This window comes from Limulus polyphemus, unplaced genomic scaffold (assembly GCF_000517525.1).
Source record: "Limulus polyphemus unplaced genomic scaffold, Limulus_polyphemus-2.1.2 Scaffold533, whole genome shotgun sequence".
NCBI lineage: Eukaryota > Metazoa > Arthropoda > Merostomata > Xiphosura > Limulidae > Limulus > Limulus polyphemus.
In genome coordinates, this window is record NW_013666143.1 from 116,208 (window position 1) to 139,844 (window position 23,637).

General features: G+C 33.3%; 2 protein-coding genes across 2 annotated transcripts in view; one reads left to right on the forward strand and one right to left on the reverse strand.

Annotated features, from left to right (window-relative positions):
• LOC106458913 (ubiquitin carboxyl-terminal hydrolase BAP1-like) overlaps positions 1 to 3,123 on the forward strand; it is a 31,635-nt gene extending 28,512 nt beyond the window's left edge. Inside the window, exon 14 of the mRNA XM_022385289.1 lies at positions 63 to 3,123. Coding sequence (XP_022240997.1) covers positions 63 to 246 — 184 coding nt within the window. The 3' untranslated portion in view covers positions 247 to 3,123. The remainder of the gene's footprint in view (positions 1 to 62) is intronic.
• Positions 3,124 to 5,270: 2,147 nt separating this feature from the next.
• LOC106458914 (chorion peroxidase-like) lies at positions 5,271 to 22,625 on the reverse strand. The gene is made up of 14 exons (XM_022385290.1): positions 22,466 to 22,625; positions 21,043 to 21,184; positions 18,743 to 18,966; positions 18,226 to 18,423; positions 17,454 to 17,609; positions 14,795 to 14,896; positions 14,623 to 14,639; positions 13,832 to 13,976; positions 12,809 to 12,944; positions 9,843 to 10,403; positions 9,145 to 9,314; positions 8,227 to 8,335; positions 7,920 to 7,973; positions 5,271 to 5,500 (listed from the first exon to the last, which is right to left on the reverse strand). The coding sequence occupies exons 1-14, from the start codon at positions 22,623 to 22,625 to the stop codon at positions 5,494 to 5,496; spliced, it is 2,181 nt and encodes a 726-aa protein (XP_022240998.1). The 3' UTR covers positions 5,271 to 5,493.
• Positions 22,626 to 23,637: the final 1,012 nt, after the last annotated feature.

The following is a 23,637-nucleotide window of genomic DNA, read 5'->3' on the forward strand; positions in this document are numbered from 1 at the left end:
CCCCTTGTGTGCCTTGCCTCCCACGACTGTTTTTGTTGACTTGTAGTGGACGGACTGTCGAGGACTCACAACTATGACCAGTTTATTTGCACTTTCTTGTCGATGCTTGCTGAGAAAGGTAACTTGGCAGATCTCATTGAACAACAGTCTTTAATAAAGAAAAGACAAGGATCTAGTTCAGACCATCATAAGATCAAAAAGAAGGTTGATCGGCGTAGAAAGACCCGGCAGAAGAAAAGAAAATGAAAATACAATAATTTCATTTACGTGATCAAGTCTTGAAATACTTTGAGCTGTCATTCTACATCCATTTCTTTAATACCATTTGAAAAGTATTGATAAATACAGGATATTTGATTTTAAAGATTCTAAGTACTTTCCAGATCTTGAAATAAACTAAATTTCAGGATACATGTGTGCCAAGATAGCCAGTAAGGCATTACCAAGGCTTTAGAAATGGACCATAAATTTTATTCTAGTATCAAGGGTTTCATTGTGGAGTATGCATTAATAGTTAACTCCAAGGCTTTAGATGTGGAGTGTTAAAGCCTTGGAGATATTGATAATATTTCAATACATGGAGAACAAATAATAGAGTTTGAAACAAAAGCAGGTATCTGTAAGTTATTGTTCTGTCTCATTGTATTATGATGCATATGTTTATATTATACTTTTTTTTTACATTTATTGTGTACTTTTTATGTACTATCCATTTGTTTATATTACATTTCACATGTGTTCACAATGTACTATTGTTTAACTGTACTGTCTGCTGACATTCTACTTTCCCTTTTCATGTATATTGTACTATTCTTTCGATATGGTCTCACCTCGATCTTTTTTCTGCCCTATAAGCATTGCTAAAAACATTTTGTGCTTAGAGCACCAGTCTATATACCTCATCAATTCCATGCTATTTTTAACATGTACATAACATGTGACTACTCTACACCAATAGTATTGTATCACCATATTGGTGCAGCTAGTTCCTTCTAATATTACTGCTCAATCCTCACTTTCTCGATTGGCACTACATCATTCAGATCTGTGTTTTTTCACGGGTGACTACAGTTTGATTGTGCTTTGTGGTTAACCACAGTTTTGTTTTTCTATATTTGATTTCAATTGTTTCTTGTTCCCGAATTCTAAGTAAACTTAGTATGAATTCAAGGTTCCATGTCTCTGAAACAGAAATTCCCATGACAGTTGACAATGCATATAGTACGACTTCCCAGGACTCAGGTTTGAATTTATCTGCAGAGTAAGTGCAGGCCTTAAATCGCAGGGAGCTAGTCATATATTTGGGCAGCGATCTCTACCCCTTTTCAACCTGACCATGAAAAATACCATCAAGATGACGACAGTTGGGACTCTCTTTTTCCAGCACCTTATTTTGGTCAGACACAATCTACACTTCTTCAGGATATTTCACTTTCCACCCCTTTTTTCAACTTGTTAATCATGTATGTGATATTTTACACATTCCCTATCACCTATGATGCCTCCCCTTCCATATTGGGTCGTGTTCCATCTTCTGAATTTTGTTCATGAGATCATGTTCAGAGATTTTCTGACCAACTTCAGTCGAGTATTGGTATGCTCCTTCTCCTTCAGATGCATATTTGGATTCTCTACTTCCCCTTTGGGGTTTGAATCCTGGGGCTTCAGTTCATTTTAATTAGGCTCAATTTTCAAGGATTTGCCTTTTCCTCTCATCCCTTTTATGTTACTAGTCTTCCCTCCATTTATCGTCTGAGGCTTTTTGACCACTCCCCTGACTTTTTTCAGATGAACTCGGGGCCCTTCTTTGGTCTACTATGGCTCATTTATCGGCCTCTGCCCTTTCCCTTAATACCTGTCACTTGTTGGGGAGGGATGCATTACTTGCAGGGGTGTATCTTCCCCGTTCATCCCTGTGAGATCTGCATCAGGCCCACTTCCTATACAATACCATATTTGGAGGTCATCCTAATTCCTTGGAATCCAGGATTGATGTGGTTAGATTGCATTCTTACTTGTCTTCTCTGACCACACACATTTATCTCACCCTCCTGCTTCTTCTCATGGTTTGTTTTACCTCTTGCTCCTACAATGGTTTTGAGAGTTTGGCTGAATTCTCACTTCCTCTTCGTAATTCCAGTTGGGGTTTGTGAGTATATGTAACATGGTCCACATGCCATAGCCACTACGTTTATGTTACACTGTATTTGATTTTATCTCTTTTGCTCCTGCTAATGCCAAGGACTAGTTATGGAACCTCTTCTTTCCATTTGAGGTTGTGTGTCTACGTTGTTCATTCAGTTTATATTTTACTATGTATTGCACTTGTGCACATCCTTTTTTTCTACCTGTATCAGATTAATTTCCTCCTTCAAAGGTGAATAGCATACCTGTTCCAGATGTAGTGTGGTACTCCACGTGTGCTTCAGTTTCATATCAGAGCACACAAATTCATTCTGGGTGGTTGCTTTCTACTTGGTTTCAATGTTGAGTGCCTACACTGGCTCTTCCACCTTTGCAATGTGTGATTCTAGCTTTGTATGAGTAGAGGTAAGACCATAGCAGAAGTTAACGTTTTTCTTACACTGAAAATAAATTTCTGATAGGTACTTACCTTCCCTCCCCACTGCCAGTATTATTCTTTTAGAGCTGGAATAGCAGAGGTAGCTGCGCCATTGTAGGTGGCACAATACTATTGGTGGAGGGTAGTCACATGATATGTACATTTTAAAAAATGGCACAAAATGGAGGGGGATATATTGACTGGTGCACTGAGCACGAAAAGCTTTTAGTAATGCTTAGAGTACAGAAAGAAAATAAAGATTGCTTTGTGTGAGAGAAGGTAAGTACCTATCAGAAATACCTTTTCAGTGTAAGAAAAATGTTAATTTCTATTTTCCCTTTTCATGTTCTTTTGTTTAATTATAATGTCAGTTTGGTTACGTTATAATGCCCATTTGTGTGTGTGTTTATATATTTATATTCTACTGTTATTTTATTTACATTATACTCTGTAATTGTGACTTTAAACAAGGCCTTTTAAATGATGCAAAGGCAGCCAAAACTTTGTATATAAATTGCAACATTTTGACATGAGTAAATAAGCAACTTATAATTGTAAAATAAACTATGTAATATACTCCACTTTTCTTTAAGATGTTTTATGTAATCATAAAATATCTTGCTGTAGATTAATATAATATGCCCATGGTAACTTAGTTACAGGAGAAACCGCCACGTGAAAACTAAAGTAATACTATGTGAAAAAGATAATAAATTTTATCAGTGTTTATAAATTGACCTGTAACTCTGACTTTTTTACAGTATCTAAGTAAAGAATTCTACATTAGCTAAGCTCTGTTATATGATGTTTTTTTTTTAGATAAAAATATAGAAATTGTTAAGAAGCTAAAGTATATTTGTTGAACACCAATTAAACTTTTTTAAACAAAGTAAAACTTTTATGTGAACTTTTGTCTCATGTACTAATTTATCTCCTTTGAAAATAAAAACAATAGAAATACCTACATCAAGAGTTATTGGCTGAAAAATGTTGGACCATATAAATAAGTATCTTACTATTTATAGCACAATAATATATTATTCATTTAATATTGAAAGTTTTAACAGAAAAACATGTAGATCTGTCCTTACCTATACAAACCGAGTCTTATTTGTAAACATAACTTGGTTCCTGAATGCCTAGACTTTGTTACATTTATAAAACATCTTATAAATATAGAGCAAATTAACTTAGTGTAAGTCTAGGCATTCAGGAACCAAGTTTCAACAGATTTTGTTCTATGACAACAGTAGTTACAGAATATCTTGTTTGATATATGCGGCATTCAACAGGTTGGTATTTGTCAATAGATTTAGTAAAAATTATGGTTAAACAGTTCCATTTGCTTGCCCTTTATAATATATATACATATGTCAGACACACACAAACAGTTTTTGCCCTTATATATATAATGAAAAATAGAAATAATGTAATATTCTGGCTGTTTTATTTCTAGATAAATTCATTCAGTTTAAAAATAGTTCCCTATTGTATTAACTTTTATTGTTGATTTTGTTAATAAAACTTGTAGTGTATCAGAATAAATACAATATACTTCAATATTTTATTTAACTAATAACCAAAACTAGAATGGTTGTGTATTTTATGTCTCCTTTGTAGTAATATCAGATTGTTGTTGTTTTTGTCCTCACAAAAATTATCTATGCAGAACAATCCAGTTTTAAAGGATTTGGATTACTTTTCAGGTTATTATGGTTGCAAAAATCTTGTGCTATCCTTCTTAAAAATATCAAACCAGTTTTTTTACAGCAAAAATGATTCGAAATTTCTAAACAGATGAAAATACTGGTACACCATAACAAAGAATATAAGTTATTAACAGGATTCAGCCATCTGTTTTATATTCAAAACTGTAAAATTACCTCAAGAAAAAGTATAATTTTATAGAGATGAAAATTGAATAAAAACCTTTCAGTTTGTTGTGCAAATTGGCAGTTGTGTTTTTTTTTAAACAGTCAACCCTGTATTGCCTATAATTCATATATTTTTTAGGTTTTTCCCTATAGCTCTATATACTGACCTAAATTAGCTATTTTTTCCACATAAATCCCTATATTTTTGTCAAAGTTTTTAAATGATAAATGGTACTATAATTCAGGTGCTTATTCATATATTCTTATGACATTAAATTCCACAGTTTTAATATATTATGAGTAATTATCATTCTTAAGTACAAAATGAATATTTTTACTCAGGGCTTATCATCTTTGTTAGAATATTAAACATTGTTAATGTTGCATTCAGAACCACAGATATGAAGTCGGAAGGTGCTGGCAGAACATGAAAGCATATGTTGGCTTCCCATTGGATAATAGTTTAGTTGAGGACCAAAGAAAAGATGAATTCAGTTACTTCAAACTAAGGTAAATTCCTCAAAGAAGGGTAAACCTATGTTGTCCCAGTGAAGAACTGAGATGAGGTACGTAAGAAAGAGATTTCCCAAGTTTGATCAATTTTAGATATGAAACTGTTTCCATTTGAAATGATTTTAGTCGGAACCTCGGTTTTGGGTCTGAAACAATTGTGAAGGCCACTTCAAGACCTCACTTGTGAATTTAAAACTATATTTGCACAATGGTCAAAAGTTGACTAAACTAATACCCTATCACATGTAGACTTGTTATGTAACTAACTGGTTTCATCATATATTTCATGTTGGTGCATTTCAGAAGTATGAAAATTATAACCACATAAACCTTTATTCATTTCATTCATACTTAAAATCAACAGTACAATTTCTTTTATCTCAGAAAATAATTTCTTTAAATTAAATTAAAAACCTAAGGTGAAAACTCCCATCAGCAAAGTTTCTGTTACCAGTAATGCTACACATGGGAAGAGCAGCATAATGTTGATAAAGTCAGTACCAAGAATCATTGATTTCTCACTTTCCTGACAATTCTTGAATGTCATGAACTGAAATGACAAATTTTGAGTGATAAGAAACTGTGTTGGGCCAAAACATTATTATAAGCATTGATAAAACAAACATTAAGTACTGATAACAACTTTCCTAAGCTGTCATATGAAGATGTAAGCTCACAAGAAGTAACTCATAACCTACTTAAGTTATATAAAAGCATACAAGTCCACTTTAAGTAGCCATCATAAATGCAAAATTTTATTTATTTTAAACTGAAAAAAAAGATAATATCGGGCTGTAGTTAATAGAAGGTTATATAAAAGATTGATTGTTGCCATGGTTAACAGCCTATATGATCACCTAAGCCTAATTATTAATTAGTTTTTTTTATCATGTTGACTAATCTGTATCCCAAATTTTGGCTGCTAACCTGCTCCCTCTTCAGGACCACGTTTTGTGGTGATGATGGCCTATATTCAGTCAAGGGTCTCTTTGATAGGCTTGTGCAATATCTACTGAAATGGGGATCTCTTCCATTAGGACTTGAATGGCTTCAAAAGGGGTATCCAGCTTTTGCAGATTTCTGTTATAAAGTGGCTAAGTATTTTACCAGTTAAGTGGATGTAGAAAAAGGGTTATAGAGATGTGTTTTTCTTTCTTCTTGGTATCTTCAGTATTACAGATCTTGGGCACAGCAGTTTATAATACTCATCTTAACACTGTTAGGGTGGTGTACGAATTATGCACCTTGGTGACCATCACGTTTACGAATGGAAGTTTATCTTTTTCTGTTTCTACTGAGTACCTTAACTGTTAAGTGTGTGGGGTAATGCTACAGTGTACTAAGAAATGAAGTAACCCGAGCTGAAATTTACTAGCCATTTTTATTTATTAATGTAGTGAATTAATTATTACATATAGTGAATATACACATATCTGTATTCATTGCAATGACTTCCACAGTATTAGAAAGCTACAAATAATACAATTTACTATACATGTGACGTAAAATCTTTGCAAGTTAATCAGGCCACCTGGCGGCCCGACATTCGGAACTCCTTGCTTTTTTCAATTTTACCGTGGTTCGTCTAAACATAGATGTTTCATATAGTATCAATAAAACTCGGTCTTTAAAAACAACTGTGCTAGTCCTAACGAAATCTAACTGTGTGGACTAGAAAGTGCTATTAATACAAAACTAAATTATTAGACATTTATAAGTCACGAATTGAGTAAGACTTACAATGGATTATGCATGTTGTTGAAAAACAGGCTATCAATCTTATAAAAATTGTATATACTGAACGATTTAAAAAACAAAAACAGACAACATATTTTACTAATTAAATAGCACGCGTGTGTGGGGGGTGGACGCCCGAAACCCCTATTTTGGTGATGTAAAAAAATACTGCCACTTCTTCGGAATCTGCTCTCTGCTAGTTGAATAATTACCTGAGGTGTACACAAACCAAAGAAAGACCGAGTACTCTAGCTTTTATACATAATCATTATGACACTGCTATCGACATTGAAACTGAACGTTATTTATGGAAAAGCACCCCAGAAGAAAGGAGCATGCTGATTCAATGGTGCATACACTTGTACGTATATGATTGAAATAGCTAATATACTATTGTTTACAGAGTTGTTTAAACTAGTAACAATTAATAACTAGTCTGCATGTAGATAGTACAATATTTATGCTACTTTAAGTCTAGTGTTACAACAGAATGATGGTTTGTTGACTTTTCATTAGATGTTTGTGTATTTTATGTGAAAAGCCATACAAATGTTTGAGCTATATTAATTGCAAAATTGCTTCCAGATCTAATCTCATAAGAACTATTTTTTAAAAAATTTTTTTGATTGTGCTTCGAAAAATGTGTTAGATTTTGATCTCACAAATTAGAACCCCCTTTCTAAACATTCTGCGTATGGGTCTGAACAGGTAGTTGGATTTTGCACATATGCATCAGTGGTGTAGTCACAGGTGGGCCACGGCCCACCCAATCAAAGTTTGTATGATGGTTTCCACGTCCTTTTACATCATACATAGTGTTTTTTTAGCTTTCTATAACTTTTTTCAAGGGTTAGTACACCTCTTGCCCGTCCACGGTAACTCCAGGCCACCCAAAATTTCGTACCTGGTTACACCACTGATATGCATACATTTCATGCAAAGAGAACCTCACTAGCTTTGGACTAGTAAGCACAGTAGCCCGACCTCAAACTTTAGTGGTCCTGGATATCGAGCTAGTAGATTTTTACACCCGTTTCAAAGTTTGATCCAAAGATAATTGATGCTCGGCAAATTAAAGCTGTACTTTTAAATGCCACAAAGTTTAAGCACGATCTTAAATTTAGGCTTGTTCCTTTCAGCTCTCAAAATTTAGGGCATATATGGAAATATTTTACAAAAAATGTGGAAAATTTGTTTCTGTAAAATGTTGAAAATACAAATAATCAACTTACCGCCAAGGCTCTAAGTTTAGTTGCGGAAGATCTCGGCACTGAACAACTCGGTTGCTAAAAGCAAATTAATTTTCAAAAATATTTAGTTATATACAATTATAAAAAGGTATTGTGCATTGTAGGTAACAATGACAGAATTTCAAATTGAGAGATAAAAACTATGGTTTTTCAGCTAAGCAATAATTTTTCATTAAGCATGTGTTGATTAGAGACAAGCGCAATATTGCTTTTATGGAAGGATGTTTTCTAAATAAAATATTTAAAATAATATGTAGTTAAAGACCACTAAATAAACATATACACTTACCCCATGAAACTGACTGTTCGAAAAGGAAGACGCATGACACTTCTGAATCCATCGCTGTTGTCACAAAGGATTCTAGCCAAACTTGTTTTCCGTATTTCTCTCAGCTGGGCTATAAGAAATTGTAACAATGCCAAGTTTTAATTTACAGTAACTTAACCAACAAACTTGACAGTTGCCTTCTTTCTCACACATATCTGTCTGAAAAATTCTACTTTTTTATTTTTGATTCCAGTGACTTGATTGAGTTCATGCCATCAAAACTGTTAATAGGTAGGCAAACAACGATTTATGTTAAGTAGTATACCTGTAGAAGACAGACAATGTTCTGTTGAAACATGCAGTATGTTCCACCAACAATAAAACTCTTCCTTATGCTTATAAATCGTTGTTTGTCAACTTATCATATTAGTATAACGTGCTTCATTACTCGACCATTAAAACTCTCAAAGATACCAAAATTCGCATTCGTTTATGCATATCATTAATGTTATAACAAGTACTTTTTGATTCCGCGTCACAAAAATGTAATATTATGAATTATAATTTTTTAAATTTAATTTTACACAACTATGTGCTTATGTAATTTTAAACAATGGTTAAAACCATTGTTGTAGTTTTTCTTTAATGTCACGTAATGAAAATGGATACGATTTTAAGTTTTAACAATATAAAATGCAAGTTAGGCAAAACAAGTGCAAATTGTTGATTGCTTATTGTGTTAGTAAAGAGCTGTATATTTTGAGTGTGTGTGTGTGTTCAAAGAAGAACTAGACACATGAGAAGCATCGTACATATGAGAAAATTACCAAGTTAGTAGAATCTAATTTTATCTGAGGCATTGTTAGCAAATTTGGTTATGTGGAATTTGTAGAAGCTGTACTTAAATTAACTACCTTTGAAACCGTAGAAATAAATTACCTCGTGTAAATGATCCAGCTTGCCCCTTGTGCTCGAAGTAAAACCGATCTCCTTTCTTGAGCAAAGCAAATTGAAAACCAATAATGCAACCAAATGTCGGACCTACCACACTTCCTGGTAGAGGGCGCTCGTTTATCCCAGCAGAAAATAAGTCAATATCTTGAACATTTCTAGGGCAAAATAAAATTAAGGATACATTAATTGAATTAAGAGGTTTCTTTGAATAGCATTATTGATTAAGATATAAAATTACACTTCTTAATTTGCTACAGTTATATTAATGAGCATAGTTTTGTTTACGTGCAGTCTATTACTTGCTCTGTACATTGCACTCAAATGTAATAGGTAGCTGGCATCGTCCGCTTACGTCACAGGAAACTGGATATCGGCACCAGTGTTATGTGCCTTGCAGGAAGGAAAAGGGTTAACTTACTTATTACTTACTAAATTATCATAATCTTTTAACGAAGTTATAAAAATGACAGTTTTTAAAATAAGAATAATATTTGTAAAACAACTATGAACTGGGAAATCTTCAATTTTGAGTTTATAAAACGATAGAATAATAAACTTTAACCTTCTTGGAGATAACGTATCCCAACAAAGTAAGGCCTATCGTAAATAAATATGGCTGTTTCTCATACACGCAACAATACAGTAACTATTATGATGTAAAAAGCAATAACCAATTGACTCACTCGTAGAGTTTTTGAAATTTATCTCTTGCACTACTTGGCATAAACCAGAGAAGTTGACTAAATCGAGTCATAGATAATCCGAAGCAAAACCGTACATAATCCGTATAACTCCGAAGTCCATGATCCCGTCCGCGCTGAATATTGAAGGCTATCAAATCCAATCCGAACTTCTCGTCTCGCAGCCTATACAGGTGATTTGTGATCCCCTTGGAAATAAACGTATCGAATGCTTGTGCATTTTGGGTCATTAAACCCTTCAGGGTTGAGTCTAACTCACCTTCGTACAATCCAAAAGGGAAGAAGAAATTATTTTCAAGCACCATTTTGCTCGTAATGCCCTTAGAATTCACCTGATTGAAACGATTTTGGATTAGAGTGTGACCGAAACGATAGGCTGCTGTAGCAAATGCGTTCATGACAGTTGGGTTATTGTTTGGGTTATATCGAGTGTAGGTAAACCGGAGTGGTTTCAGACGAAAGAAGCGATGGTAAAGAGGGCCAAGAACCACAAGCAGGAATTCGTTGTACGTTATCATTTGAAGCTGGGCCACAAGAATCCGCCTGAAAGAAGAAAAAAAAATGTTTTACTTAACATCACGCCTCCCAAGATTTAAAGAGAATAACTAGACAATGGGTCCACGTTTTGAATCTTAGTTTACCACGAAAAATTACAATCTGTCTTGTTTGAGATTTTCAGGTTACGAAAATGTGTGTAAGCTAATGTCAGATCAATAAACGAAAAAACAAAAACTTTTACTGATCTCACTAGGTTTAAAACAAAAACATTTTTAGTTTTTGTTTAAAGAAGATAGTGATTTTAAATTACTCTTAAACACACCGAAGTAACAAGATGTGTATTGTTTACACTTAGCGATTGAAGCCAATAACAAGATGTGTATTGTTTACACTTAGCGACTGAAGCCAATAATAAAACGTGTATTGTTTACATTTAGCGACTAAAGCCAATAACAAAATGTGTATTGTTTACATTTAGCGACTGAAGCCAATAACAAGATGTGTATTGTTTACACTTAGCGACTGAAGCCAATAACAAGATGTGTATTGTTTACACTTAGCGACTGAAGCCAATAACAAAACGTGTATTGTTTACATTTAGCGACTAAAGCCAATAACAAAATGTGTATTGTTTACACTTAGCGACTAAAGCCAATAACAAAATGTGTACTGTTTACATTTAGCGACTAAAGCCAATAACAAAATGTGTACTGTTTACATTTAGCGACTAAAGCCAATAACAAAATGTGTATTGTTTACATTTAGCGACTGAAGCCAATAACAAGTTGTGTATTGTTTACACTTACCGACTGAAGCCAATAACAAGATGTGTATTGTTTACACTTAGTGACCGAAGCCAATAACAAAATGTGTATTGTTTACACTTACCGACTGAAGCCAATAACAAGATGTGCATTGTTTACACTTAGTGACCGAAGCTAATAACAAGATGTGTACTGTTTACACTTAGCGACTGAAGCCAATAACAAAATGTGTACTGTTTATACGCTTAGTGACTGAAGCCAATAACAAGATGTGCATTGTTTACACTTAGTGACTGAAGCCAATAACAAAATGTGTATTGTTTACACTTACCGACTGAAGCCAATAACAAGATGTGTATTGTTTACACTTAGCGACTAAAGCCAATAACAAAATGTGTACTGTTTACATTTAGCGACTGAATCCAATAACAAAATGTGTATTGTTTACATTTAGCGACTGAAGCCAATAACAAAATGTGTACTGTTTACATTTTGCGACTAAAGCCAATAACAAAATGTGTATTGTTTACACTTAGTGACTGAAGCTAATAACAAGATGTGTATTGTTTACACTTAGCGACTGTAGCCAATAACGAAATGTGTACTGTTTACATTTTGCGACTAAAGCCAATAACAAAATGTGTATTGTTTACACTTAGTGACTGAAGCTAATAACAAGATGTGTATTGTTTACACTTAGTGACATAAGCTAATAACAAGATGTGCATTGTTTACACTTAGCGACATAAGCCAATAACAAAATGTGTACTGTTTACATTTAGCGACTAAAGCCAATAACAAAATGTGTATTGTTTACATTTACCGACTGAAGCCTAATAACAAGATGTGTATTGTTTACATTTAGTGACTGAAGCTAATAACAAGATGTGTATTGTTTACACTTAGTGACTGAAGCTAATAACAAGATGTGTACTGTTTACATTTAGCGACTGAATTCAGTAACAAGATTTATACTGTCGCTAAAAAGATGGAAAAGGCGATTAACAACAAGTTTCTGATCTATACTATTGGCAGAAATATATCTAAAACAACCCCGGGTATTAAAGAAAGAGTAGGTATGTAAATATTTTTTCGAGCAAATCATTAGAACTATTAACAGAGAAACTGTTGGAAGTAAAAGTTCTAAACAGTACTAAAATAATTGAAGAAATTTTAAGACGGTTTCAAAATGCTGACCACTGGTCAAATATACCTGAGATTCTTGTTCAAACAAACTCTTTCGTCGAAAATAGCATCCTGCTAATAATGAACAATAACTTCCTTTCATTTGTTTGTTTTTTAGATTTGTAGGTAATCAAGAGCATATATTTAGTAATATGTTGTTTACTTCAACAACAGTCCTTTTATTTCTTATTAAGTTTAAAATATTATAACTTACTGTTGTCATCCTTGCTTTACCATATTAAATAGTTCATTATAGCTTGATACGTTAACTGAGACTTTATTATATAATGTCACTCTTGAAAACGTGGTGTATCAATTTCAAACACGAAACCAAGATACTGCAGAAGAGACTTATTGCTGTCTGTGTTTTCTAAGACAGTGGAGAAGTGAGTCTATCTATATTCGTCTCTTGTCCTTACCATGAGCACAAAAGTAAGACATACCTCTATACAGATTAAGCAAGGAGTAAATCTGTCTATCTGTATTCTTCTCTATTCTTACCTTGCTTCTTGGTAGAGTCTCTCATCATCCCAAGAAGGATTAAGTTGTCTAAGTTGACGAGCCAGGGCGTTGTGTTGTCGAAGCCAAATTGTATGCATGGATGTAAGGCCTGGTTGTTCATTAACTCTTTCATCACCTTTAGGGAAGACGAAAACAAGTCTGTATTTCTAAATAATTTATTGATTTTTGTAAAATTGAAATTATCCTTTGTATTAAGTCTTTTTTTTTAAAACGTAAACTCCCGCAAATATAAATTTGTATTAAATTAGGGTCATTTCCTTTATGCTATATAATTTCGGGAAAATTTAACTAATAAAAAGACCTTAATAAATATACTAGGATCGTTCGCTTTTTGTAGTTAAAACCGGGTGAAAGTTCCCTTCATTAGATCCAGATTTCTCTGCAAAATAACATCACATGGGGAAAAACAATTTTCTGATCCAAATTCAGTGCATAAAAATGGACTTGATGAAATATTATTCCAGACATTTTGGTGTGTGACATTTGCCAAGATAATAATGTTAGTCTACAGATATCATTAGATTATCTACCGAACGTGAAATTATTTGTTCAATAATATTTTGTTTATTCACGTGTTTATGGATATTACCAGATAATCTATTGAAATTGAGGTATTTTAATTCAAATGAAAAAAAAAAAAATCAAGCTAAAAATAAATTATTTTGGACAAAATGAAATAGCATTATTGGTAGCCATTAAATATTTTATATATCCTTTCCTGTTGATCTTGTAGGGGATACACGTTGCAAAGCATTTGTTTTCTTTTTCACACGCTTGATTGCTTATTGATACTGGTTTTCATTAATATTTTTGTTGCAAGTGAATACAAAAATGTTTAGCTGATTTGTTTAATTTTCAACTTGTCTATTAAAAGTAAGATTATCCACGTGGTTACAGATATCATGAGCTATTCTAGGGAAAGTCAGTAATGATATGTTTGTGGTTAAGATGGTGAGTAATACTATACAGCTGTCATTATTATAGGCTGAAAATGAACCATACCTGCCCGGAAACATATTTTGTTGCTCTCTTTATCGCTGCACAAATCTTTCTCAGTATCTGGGGTCACAGGAAGAAGTTCTTTACCTTGATTGTCAGTCTGAGTTCTTAACAGACCTTTAAGAGAACGTGAACTAAAGTAAAACTCCTACATAATCTAGCTATCTACAAATGTTGTAAAGATTAACAGTTTTATAAGCATAAATTAAGTAACGAAGAACAAACACAAATTTACAAAATATGAAGTTGATTACCCCGACTAGTTACGTAACAGGTGCGTCATTTTCAAGAGTATACTGCGTGTGTGTGTGTACAGTGACATCTAGCGAGTGTTGTTTTCTCGGTATACCCATGAAACTGGTACGTGGAAACTTAGTCGGGGCAATCACTTTCATATTTTGTAAATTTGTGTTTGTTCTTCGTAACTTAATTTGTGCTTATAGAGCTTTAATTCTTACAACACTCCTACATATTTTATAGTTCTCTTATTTCTTGGAAATTTAATGAAAACACTGAGAAACTAATGAGATACATAATGAAGTCATTTACGTCCTTATAAAGTATTGAAAAGAAACATCTTAGCTTCATTAAAATAATTCATTAACCTTCTTATAAGCCATTTGAAAGAAACACATTAACTATAATTAAACCGTTCATTAATCTATTTATAAACTATTGGAAATATACATTTTATGATATTTGTCTCATAAGTCGCTGAACTCAACTTTCAATTTTATTACTTAAGTTATAAAACATATGCTTATGTATTTGATAGTTTTTATTTATAGTTTTACGTAACATAAAGGTAGATCTTTGACACAAATTTAATTGATGTTAACGACCATAACGATATCCAGGTATTAAAAAACTATAATAAATAGTGTACGAAAGTTTGGATATCTCTTGTGATCATTTTGAATAATATTACGAAGTAAATTAAAATTTTCAATAAATCTTGTTTTTTACCATGTTTTAACGTCCTAAGAGCTAGACTGTCATTCAGATAACTTCCGTAAATCTGCGAGCCATCTACAAACGATGTCAATTGATTGATCTGTTCTCGTTGGGCTAGAAGACCGAAAGAAAACAATATACAGATAAACCCTCTCGCAATTTAGCCCTGGCTTTTTGACCATAATGTACTCAAAGAAATATAACAATGTTGTTCGTTAGACAAACAAGCGACCTACTGGCACGAAAGCCAGTAATTAAAAATGGTGTAAATATATTATTATACAGATATAGGATTCACGGGAATACTTCATCTAATACATATCCTCTAGATCGTAAGTTATACCATGTATCACGATACCGTCTATCACACAGATCACAAAATATATTAACTTGCTAGTATTTAACTTGAAATAAGTCAAAAGTTTTCTTGTTTCGATTGTTTTATTATACGATTTTTAATTAAATGTTTCTTTTAGACAAAGTTGTGTAAATCCTAGCTCGATCAAAACATTGTGTGTGTGCTTACCAAAGTGCTTACGCTTATCGCACGTAATAGACACAAAATTCACATTATTTTCATCGTCATAATTTTGAACAGTTCTGGCAAAAGGTAACTTGAAATTTGTTTATATAAAAATCAACTTAGCTTATAGAGTTTTGTTTACATACAGGCCTATTAGCCTGTAGAAATGTGTGTATATATAAACCAATTTAGCTTGTAGAAATATATTTATATACAAACCAACTTAGTTTGTAGAAATCTGTTTATCTAAACAAACAAACCTGTCTTGTTGAAATCTGTTTATATATACGCGTTATCTTAGTTCGTGAAATCTTCTATAAGTACACAACAGCTTAGGGTTTGGAATTTTGTTTATATATATATACACCTTCTTAGGTTACAGAAATCTGTTCAGTTTTACAGAAGCTAAGCTTATGAAATTCTGTTTATATATACAACTTCTTAGGTTACAGAAGTCTGATCAGTTTTACAGAAGCTAAGCTTATGAAATTCTGTTTATATATACACCTTCTTAGGTTACAGAAATCTGTTCAGTTTTAAAGAGCCCTAGCTTATGAAATTCTGTTTATGTACACCATCTTATTTCCTAAAATTCTGTGGCTGAATACATTATATTAAAACTACTTTTGAATATGGAAATCGGCAACTCATATGATAACCATAGTCAATATAAAGTCGCGTTTGAACGGCGTTTATCATAACTACATTTCGACAGTGTTTGGTGTTTAGTGGATAGTGTTATGGCATCAAAAACTGATCGCTTTTGGGAAGGGCATGTAACAGCTCTTATTGAAGCAAAATATTCATACACTCAGATTATAAAAATGTGTTCAAATAGACGATTTAGAATTTCTATGACGTGGATAATTCGTTTACTTATGGCATTACAAAATAAAGAAGTATAGATCAAACTGGAGCACCAAGACCATTGAGAAAGAGACCTGTGTCATGTTGTACTCCAGTCAAGGTGAGCAAAGTACAGCGTCTTTGTAACAGGTGAGAAGCCACGAACACAAAGGGCCATGGCAAAAGCAGTTTACATGTCCCAGAAAACGAACATAATCAGTAAGGATCTCTGTTGGAAAAAGCGACACAAGTTAACACGTATATACAAGTTGCTTCCACAATATGTCCTTCAACTGTCGGATATCGTAGCTGGAGAATAAAATGGATATTCATACTGTTCCACGTGATGACGTGTTGGTGTCGTAGATAGAAACTACGGATTTATGTTGAAACGGTGCTGAGAAACTGTTGTCTTCCTCGTACTATAGATGAATTATGGAAAGCTGTAGGGACGAGGGGTGTTCTGAACGTTACAACTTACGATAAAGCCCTTTACTATAAAAAACTATGCTACAGGGCTGTTTTTAAGATGCATGGTTGTGTCGTCAGATAGAGAATGACGTCTAAAATCATGATATTATAACGTAATCAACCTCTGTATTCATACCATCTTATACTTTGTAAAACTGTTTGTGTACGCACCATCTTAGGTTGTCTAAATCTGTTTGGCTTGTAAAAGTCTGTCTACATACATGCCAACTTGGCTTGTTCAATTCGTTTTTCATACAAAACGCTACGTTTTATGTAGGATTACAGGTTTTTAAACTTTTAATTAACCCATCAACTGTGGTTGACATCATATGATGCAAGTATTTTACGAGCGACACTTTGAATGGCCCACCGCAAACATTTGCGAATCTTTGCGCATGGAGTGGTAGGGAGATTTACACGTGCTGCAAATGAAGGGTTAAAAACATTCCATGTTACTAAACTTGGTAACGACCCTAGAACAGTTTGGTTTGTTTCGAATTTCGCGAAAATCTACATGCACTAATTTAGCAGTAATAGACTAGAGAAAAGGCAGCTAGTCAACACCACCCACCATCAACTCTGGAGCTACTCTTTTACTAACAAATAATGAGATTGACTGTCACATTATAATGCTCCCACAGCTGAAAGGGCGAGCAAGTTCGAGAACGGAGATTCGATCCGCAAACCGCAGATTTCGAGTCGAGCGTCCTAACCACTAGGCCATGTCAGACCGACTTCGGAACAGACTTGTCTTGCTGTTATAGCATATAGTTTCTGAAATGAACTAGCGCATTAGATTTTTTTTTTTGCAACATAGCGAAGTAAACTTACCTGTTTGACTATGCAAGCAACGGGCAGACCTTCGAAAATTCATGCACCTTTGTTGAAATTGAGAAAAGAAAGGATCTTTCTGTGGAATACTGAAAGCGAAACACTGCGAGTTATGTTGGTTTTCCAAAGCACAGCAGTCCAAAAGCCTATTTGGATCTGTGAAATAAACATATACACATCTTCACATAGTAGAGTTCATTTTTTTAAGTCAGCACATTTCAGTGAAACGTGTTCAAAGAAATAACTTAAGAAAGGAACATTCAACTCGAAGCGAAGTCAAAACATTCACACACAACATGTGAATAGCGACATCTGTGACTCAATATTGTATTTTATACATTATAATATTAAGAATTCTTTAATGTATCAGGAACAATAACATCTGTTTTTGTTAATCCAAATGAAGATTACGTTACATTGACTTCATTTAGTTATTGATGTTATTGAGTTCAAGCAAAATAATAACAACATTAATAACAATGGATGTCATGTATATCTTTGTTACATAACTTCTAATTCTAGCTCTCGTCAAAAACGTTTTTTATAGATGAGAATGTCTGGCAATAAATAAGGTACACTCTATTTTTATTTATACTTATATACAATGAAACATTTGTCAAGAAAGCTGTCTAAATAGAGGAAAGTTTGACAGTAAATACAGTATGCTGTATTTTTGCGTGTTTTCAGTTATTTACATAGCAACATTTGTCAAGAAAGGTAAAAAGCAGAATAAGGGAGAGCAGTTTCAAAAGATATGTAGGTGAATACTTACTGCCGAGAATTAGGTCTTCTCCAGGAAAGCTAGAGAACGGAGTGAGAGTAATGTCGTGGTCAAGAAACTGTCCCCACTGCATAACTAGATGTGTGAAATCTCTTGCCAGAACGCTACTGTCACTATGGAGTGTTGTAGAGATGAGCCTCGGGTTCGGAAGTTCGTTTCCAGAAAAGGCTCTTCGTGGACTGGACAAACCTAAATATTGTCATACTTTATAGTAAGCATCCATGTTTTGATATGTCAAGTCTTTGTGTTCCTTGTAAAACAATACCGAATCTATCGGGTGCAGTGATAATTTTCATAAAAAGGTAAATAATTACATATCTGTAGAAGTACGGAAAAAATAACATAAAAAGTAATGTATATATCTAGGGATGTGTAATTCCTTGAAAACGCACGTTTTATTTTATTCCATTGAAGAGAACAATTACAATGGGAAAATGAAACTAAGCACAAACAACCTTTCGAAAAAAAAATGTTACAGAAAACCATATTTAATCTTTTTTAAGCTTACCATCTGCATAATTAGGATGAAGAAATCGGTTGAAACAGTTAAAAGAAGACCCCCACCGAGGTTTTATCAAATTGTTACATGTTCCATCAATGGTACGAAACTTGCTGTTGCTCTCACAAAATACAACCCTCTGTCTTGTTGCTTCATCTACGATTTTCTGGAGATTCGTTCCTTTTAGATCGACATGTGCTAAGTCGAATGCCTGTTTTCTTGTTAGACCCAGCCTTAGTAAAATAAGGATAAAAATATATTAGTTTTGTTTTAATAAAACAGAATTAGATTAGCTGTCTTCCCGAAATAGAGGGTAACAAATGAACGTAGGTTTTTAAATCCAGTTTTCACACATCAGCACTCTTTAAGATATCCATCTTCATGATCGATATCTGCTAACGACAAGAACTGTAACATCCGCATTAATAACTTACATTGTCGTTTCTCTGTTAACAATAATGTAATTTTTACACAGCAGATAGTCTAATGTTGTTTTGCTATAACAAACCCACACACACAGAATTGAGAATCACCTATTCCGTTTCACTTAGTCAAACTTTTCAATGCAACGAGTATGGTACACGATGATACAATGTCCATGTCATTACGTGACGACTGGCTTCGATTTCAACCTTAATTTTTTATTTGAAAAGTATTTCACACAAACAGCATTTAACACGGTGTAATTGCATAAAAATGAACATTACATTAAATACAATTTCTATGGGATTTCTTGACTTCGTTAGGTCTAAAATACGCATGAGCAGTTCGTTCAAAACCATATGCTTACCACCTTGTGAGCACGTATTTAGACGTTTCTGCATAATCAGCTAAGTTTGCCTTCATTAGAGCTTTACATTTACTTTACTTTGTAATAATTTACCTCCAGTTCGTTTCATAGACTGCTATAAACACCTTTTAGCTGCTTTTTTCTTTACTACAGGTTTTATTCTTCATTTTTGTGAGTTTCTTTATTTCAACTTGTAAAACAGTGTCATACACTGAAAGCTCATAACTGTTTCATACTCTGTACATCATTATAAATACCATTACTTTATTGTTTAGTTTACATGTAACTTTATTATATAAAGTTACGTACATACAGTTTTATTAAATAAAATTGCATACATACAGTTTTATTAAATAAATTACGTACATACAGTTTTATTAAATAAAATTGCATACATACAGTTTTATTAAATAAATTACGTACATACTGTTTTATTAAATGAAGTTACGTCTATGTGAGTTTGTTTGTCTGACCGCGTAAAATGTTTCTCAAAAAGACCAAGATTTATCGATCTAACACATAATGCTTGCAAGAGAGCGTAGCTTAAATGACGTACGTGAAAACGATAGAATAAGGAAAATTCAAGCGAAAGGCATGAAAACTACCCCAAATGTTTTGCGGGTTCACGACTAGTATTGAAATTATACTTTACCGACAATTAACTAAACTATGGTACAACAATGTAGATATTATAAAGTTGGTGAAGCGTAATTTTTCAACAATAGTATATATGTCACAATACATCAGAGTCAGGTTTAGAGTATTTTACTAATGTATTATTAATCTGCTCATTATTCAGAAGAACTAATGAACCAGCAAAATAGTCTCATTGATCACGGAGTCGGCCAAAAAAAAACTTAAAATTAATGAAGTAATAGTATCATGTTTAGAAAACTTACAATTAATCAAATATTTGTATACGTTGTCGAAATGAAACATTACGTGAATAAATAGGAATAGCTCTATTTAAGACATTTCATTACATCCACATTTGAATCTATTTATATTTCAAAATATATGAACTAAATATGATAATAAAAATAACATTTTATACAGAATCAAAATCAAATATTTTAAACGTACAACACTGGCGATTAAATCATCTAAAGAAATATTTATTAGTAATGTATTTTGCAATAATAAAGTCTGTCAAGTCATAGTGTAGTATATGATTCAAACTACAAAATGGTAAGGTCTGTCAAATCATACAATTCTACGATTTAAGTAATTGGTGCTTTACAGTTTCTGTTGAAAGACTTCGAATAAAATTTAATAATAAAAATGCTTTCAATTCTTGTAGACTTTGCTGCAGTTTGGATTTTTAATATCTTTCCAAATGTTGTTGTGTTTGCTATGAAGTTGGCAACAGCACACAGATGAAATAACGATAATGGCGTATCAAAACAATTCTGACTACATGAGTCTTTTACCGTGTGTGGTTAAGTTATCTATTACATTATTTGCATTCAATGAAGAATATTAAACGAAATACTATTAGCTGAAAGATACAGTAACAAACCTTTTAGCCAATTCGTAAGTCGTAAATTCCATAAGAGCTGCCTTTTCGTCCATCGAAGAAACTAAAGCGTTCGCCATCATACGTTGATAGTGTCTTTTAAGAGCAGGACAATCAGGTGATGTATAGCTTGTTGTAAAGGTATCTGTGGAAGTAAAACAAACGAAATTAAAAATGTTGATGTCACCACAAAATAATAGACACAAGAGAACTACAACACCCGTTAACAACAGGAACACAACATCTGTTAAAAATAGAAGCACAATACTTGATAACGACAGGAATACAATACTTGATAACGACAGAAGTAAACACCTGATATTTGCATATGTAAGCACATTGTGCTAAAGTGGTTTTTACTTTTGGAAACATAAAACATGTTTCGAAACAACATTGGTATTCCTTTTTGAGAACTGCAACACTTGCTAACAACAGAAATTCGACAATTTATAATAACAGTAATACAACAATACCTCAATTAAATCACATAATGTGATGTAACCTAATATTACATCACTTACATCCAGAGAGATGTAGTTGATGTGTCAGACAGTACAAATAATGTAACCTAACAATACATCACTTAAATCCAGGGAGATGTAGTTGATGTGTCAGACAGTACAAATGATATAACCTGTACCTTTTATGTAAATTATTTGTGGTAACTAAACAAAAGCCCGCGCTGAATTTTCAGTGATTAACACCAGATGGGTCAAAGTGACTGCATGGTGGCATTCTAAATTTAATAATGAAATATACATTTCCATCAAGTAACAAATGAATGTGCAAAGTTGACGACACTAAATTGGTAGAAATAGATGCCCACGGTTTATTCTAGCTATAAGTTATTTATAATAGAAAACAGTACGGTGTACTTTTGTTTTTCCGAAACCAAAAGTTACTGTGTGATGTTTATTTTATTTATTACTGAAAATGATGTGAATGTTTACAGCAATCGTGCATCTTTCCTGTCTATAGTTTTTCCTTTTCAATAGCTTGGTAAGAAACAAAACAGTTAGCAGTAACTATTTACAGATGTTTATATATATGTCTGATCTTTCCTTTTCAGTAACTTGGTAGGACATATAAAATAGTCAGCATTAATAATGTCTTAATCACGTAACATATATGGTACAAAAGTATAATTTGTTTCTAAACTTTTATTCAGTACAGCATATATGTGTGTTAACCAGAAGTTCTCAAGACTATTTTATAAGTATGTGTTAAGTATCCACCAAAAGTTCTCAGGACTAGTTTACTGGAGGTATGTGTTAAGTATCTACCGTGTTATCAGACTTAGTTTACAAGAGATATGTGTTAAGTTTCACTGATACAAAGATAGTTTTTCATACTTCCCTGATGTTAAACCTAACAGCTAAAATTTACCTGGTTAAAATAAACTGAAAGAAAAGCATTGTCGTCTCACCTCTCTTCGCCATCCTTGAGAGATTTTTGTTTTCTGCAGCTAGTCTTTGGTAGGCTGCCTTAGCAGCTTCGTTAATTAGGCTTGGGTTCACGTAGTAATCTCTGCTTCTGGTAGGTGAATGCCGGAGGTCACTTATATTCACTATTGGTAGAAAGGTCATCTTGTTCTTAGGTTCGTTAGCATTTTTACTTTGTGCCAACTTTACCACAAGCAACACAAACCATAAACTCCTGACTAGCTTATCCATGAGATGTGTTAGATTTTCGTCGGTCTGGTTATTTTAACACCAAGAGTTCGTGAACTAGAACCTTTATAAAGCAACATGTCATCCGTTTCGAGATTTGTAGGTCACGAGGGCAGTGATGTATTGTACTAACCAATAACGTCAGGTTTAATTCTGTTCATTGCAGGAAACCGCATTAGAAATGTAGGTTTTTAGACTAAAAATAGGTTTCACGTAGTTTAATTATTGTCACAAACTTTCTTTATTGTCATATATTAGGTAAATATCGTTATGTTGGCTGCGTTTAACTAATTTGTTTATCAATTCAATTATTTTCAGATAATTATCTTAACTAACATAATATAAACTGTGTAGTGAAACTTTCTTGAAGCTACTTACAATAAATAAATTGCCGTGTATATTTAACGAATCAGTAACATAATGTTTTAATTGAGCTGAAGAGCTTATTTTCAACACCAACAATATAAACGTCTTGATCTATACCAAACTAAAAGTGGTTGAAATAAACATTCACTATGTTAAACCTGACACCACTCAAACCATTGAGCTCAGAAAACGTTACCTTTACGAGCATTTGCAATGTCTGCTTCTTGTTAAACACAATGGGCTATTCGCGCTGTGTCCATCACCGGTATCGCAACTCGGGTTTTAGCGTTATAAACCTTCAGACTTATCGCTGAGCTACTGATGGGCGCCGCGAGAGGGAACGACATGCGTAGTTTGGTTTATTTGTAATTTCGCGCAAAGTTACTCGAGGACTACCTGCGCTAGGTGGCCCTAATTTAACAGTGATAGACTAGAAGGAATGCAGCTAGTCAACACCACTCATTACTAACTGTTGGGTTACTCTTTTAACAACGAATAGTGGGAATGACCATCACATTATAATGCTCCCACACACACATTTCGGTGACACGGATTCGAACCC

Bases quoted from the DNA above. Each gene is read 5' to 3' on its own strand.
- LOC106458914 (XM_022385290.1), bottom strand. From the start codon at position 22,625: ATGACCTTTCTACCAATAGTGAATATAAGTGACCTCCGGCATTCACCT. The intron at 14,897-17,453 runs GTAAGTTTACTT...TCGGTCTTCTAG, and splicing joins TTGCTTGCATAGTCAAACAG to CCCAACGAGAACAGATCAAT. The intron at 10,404-12,808 runs GTAAGAATAGAG...TTCTTCTTTCAG, and splicing joins AGACTCTACCAAGAAGCAAG to GCGGATTCTTGTGGCCCAGC.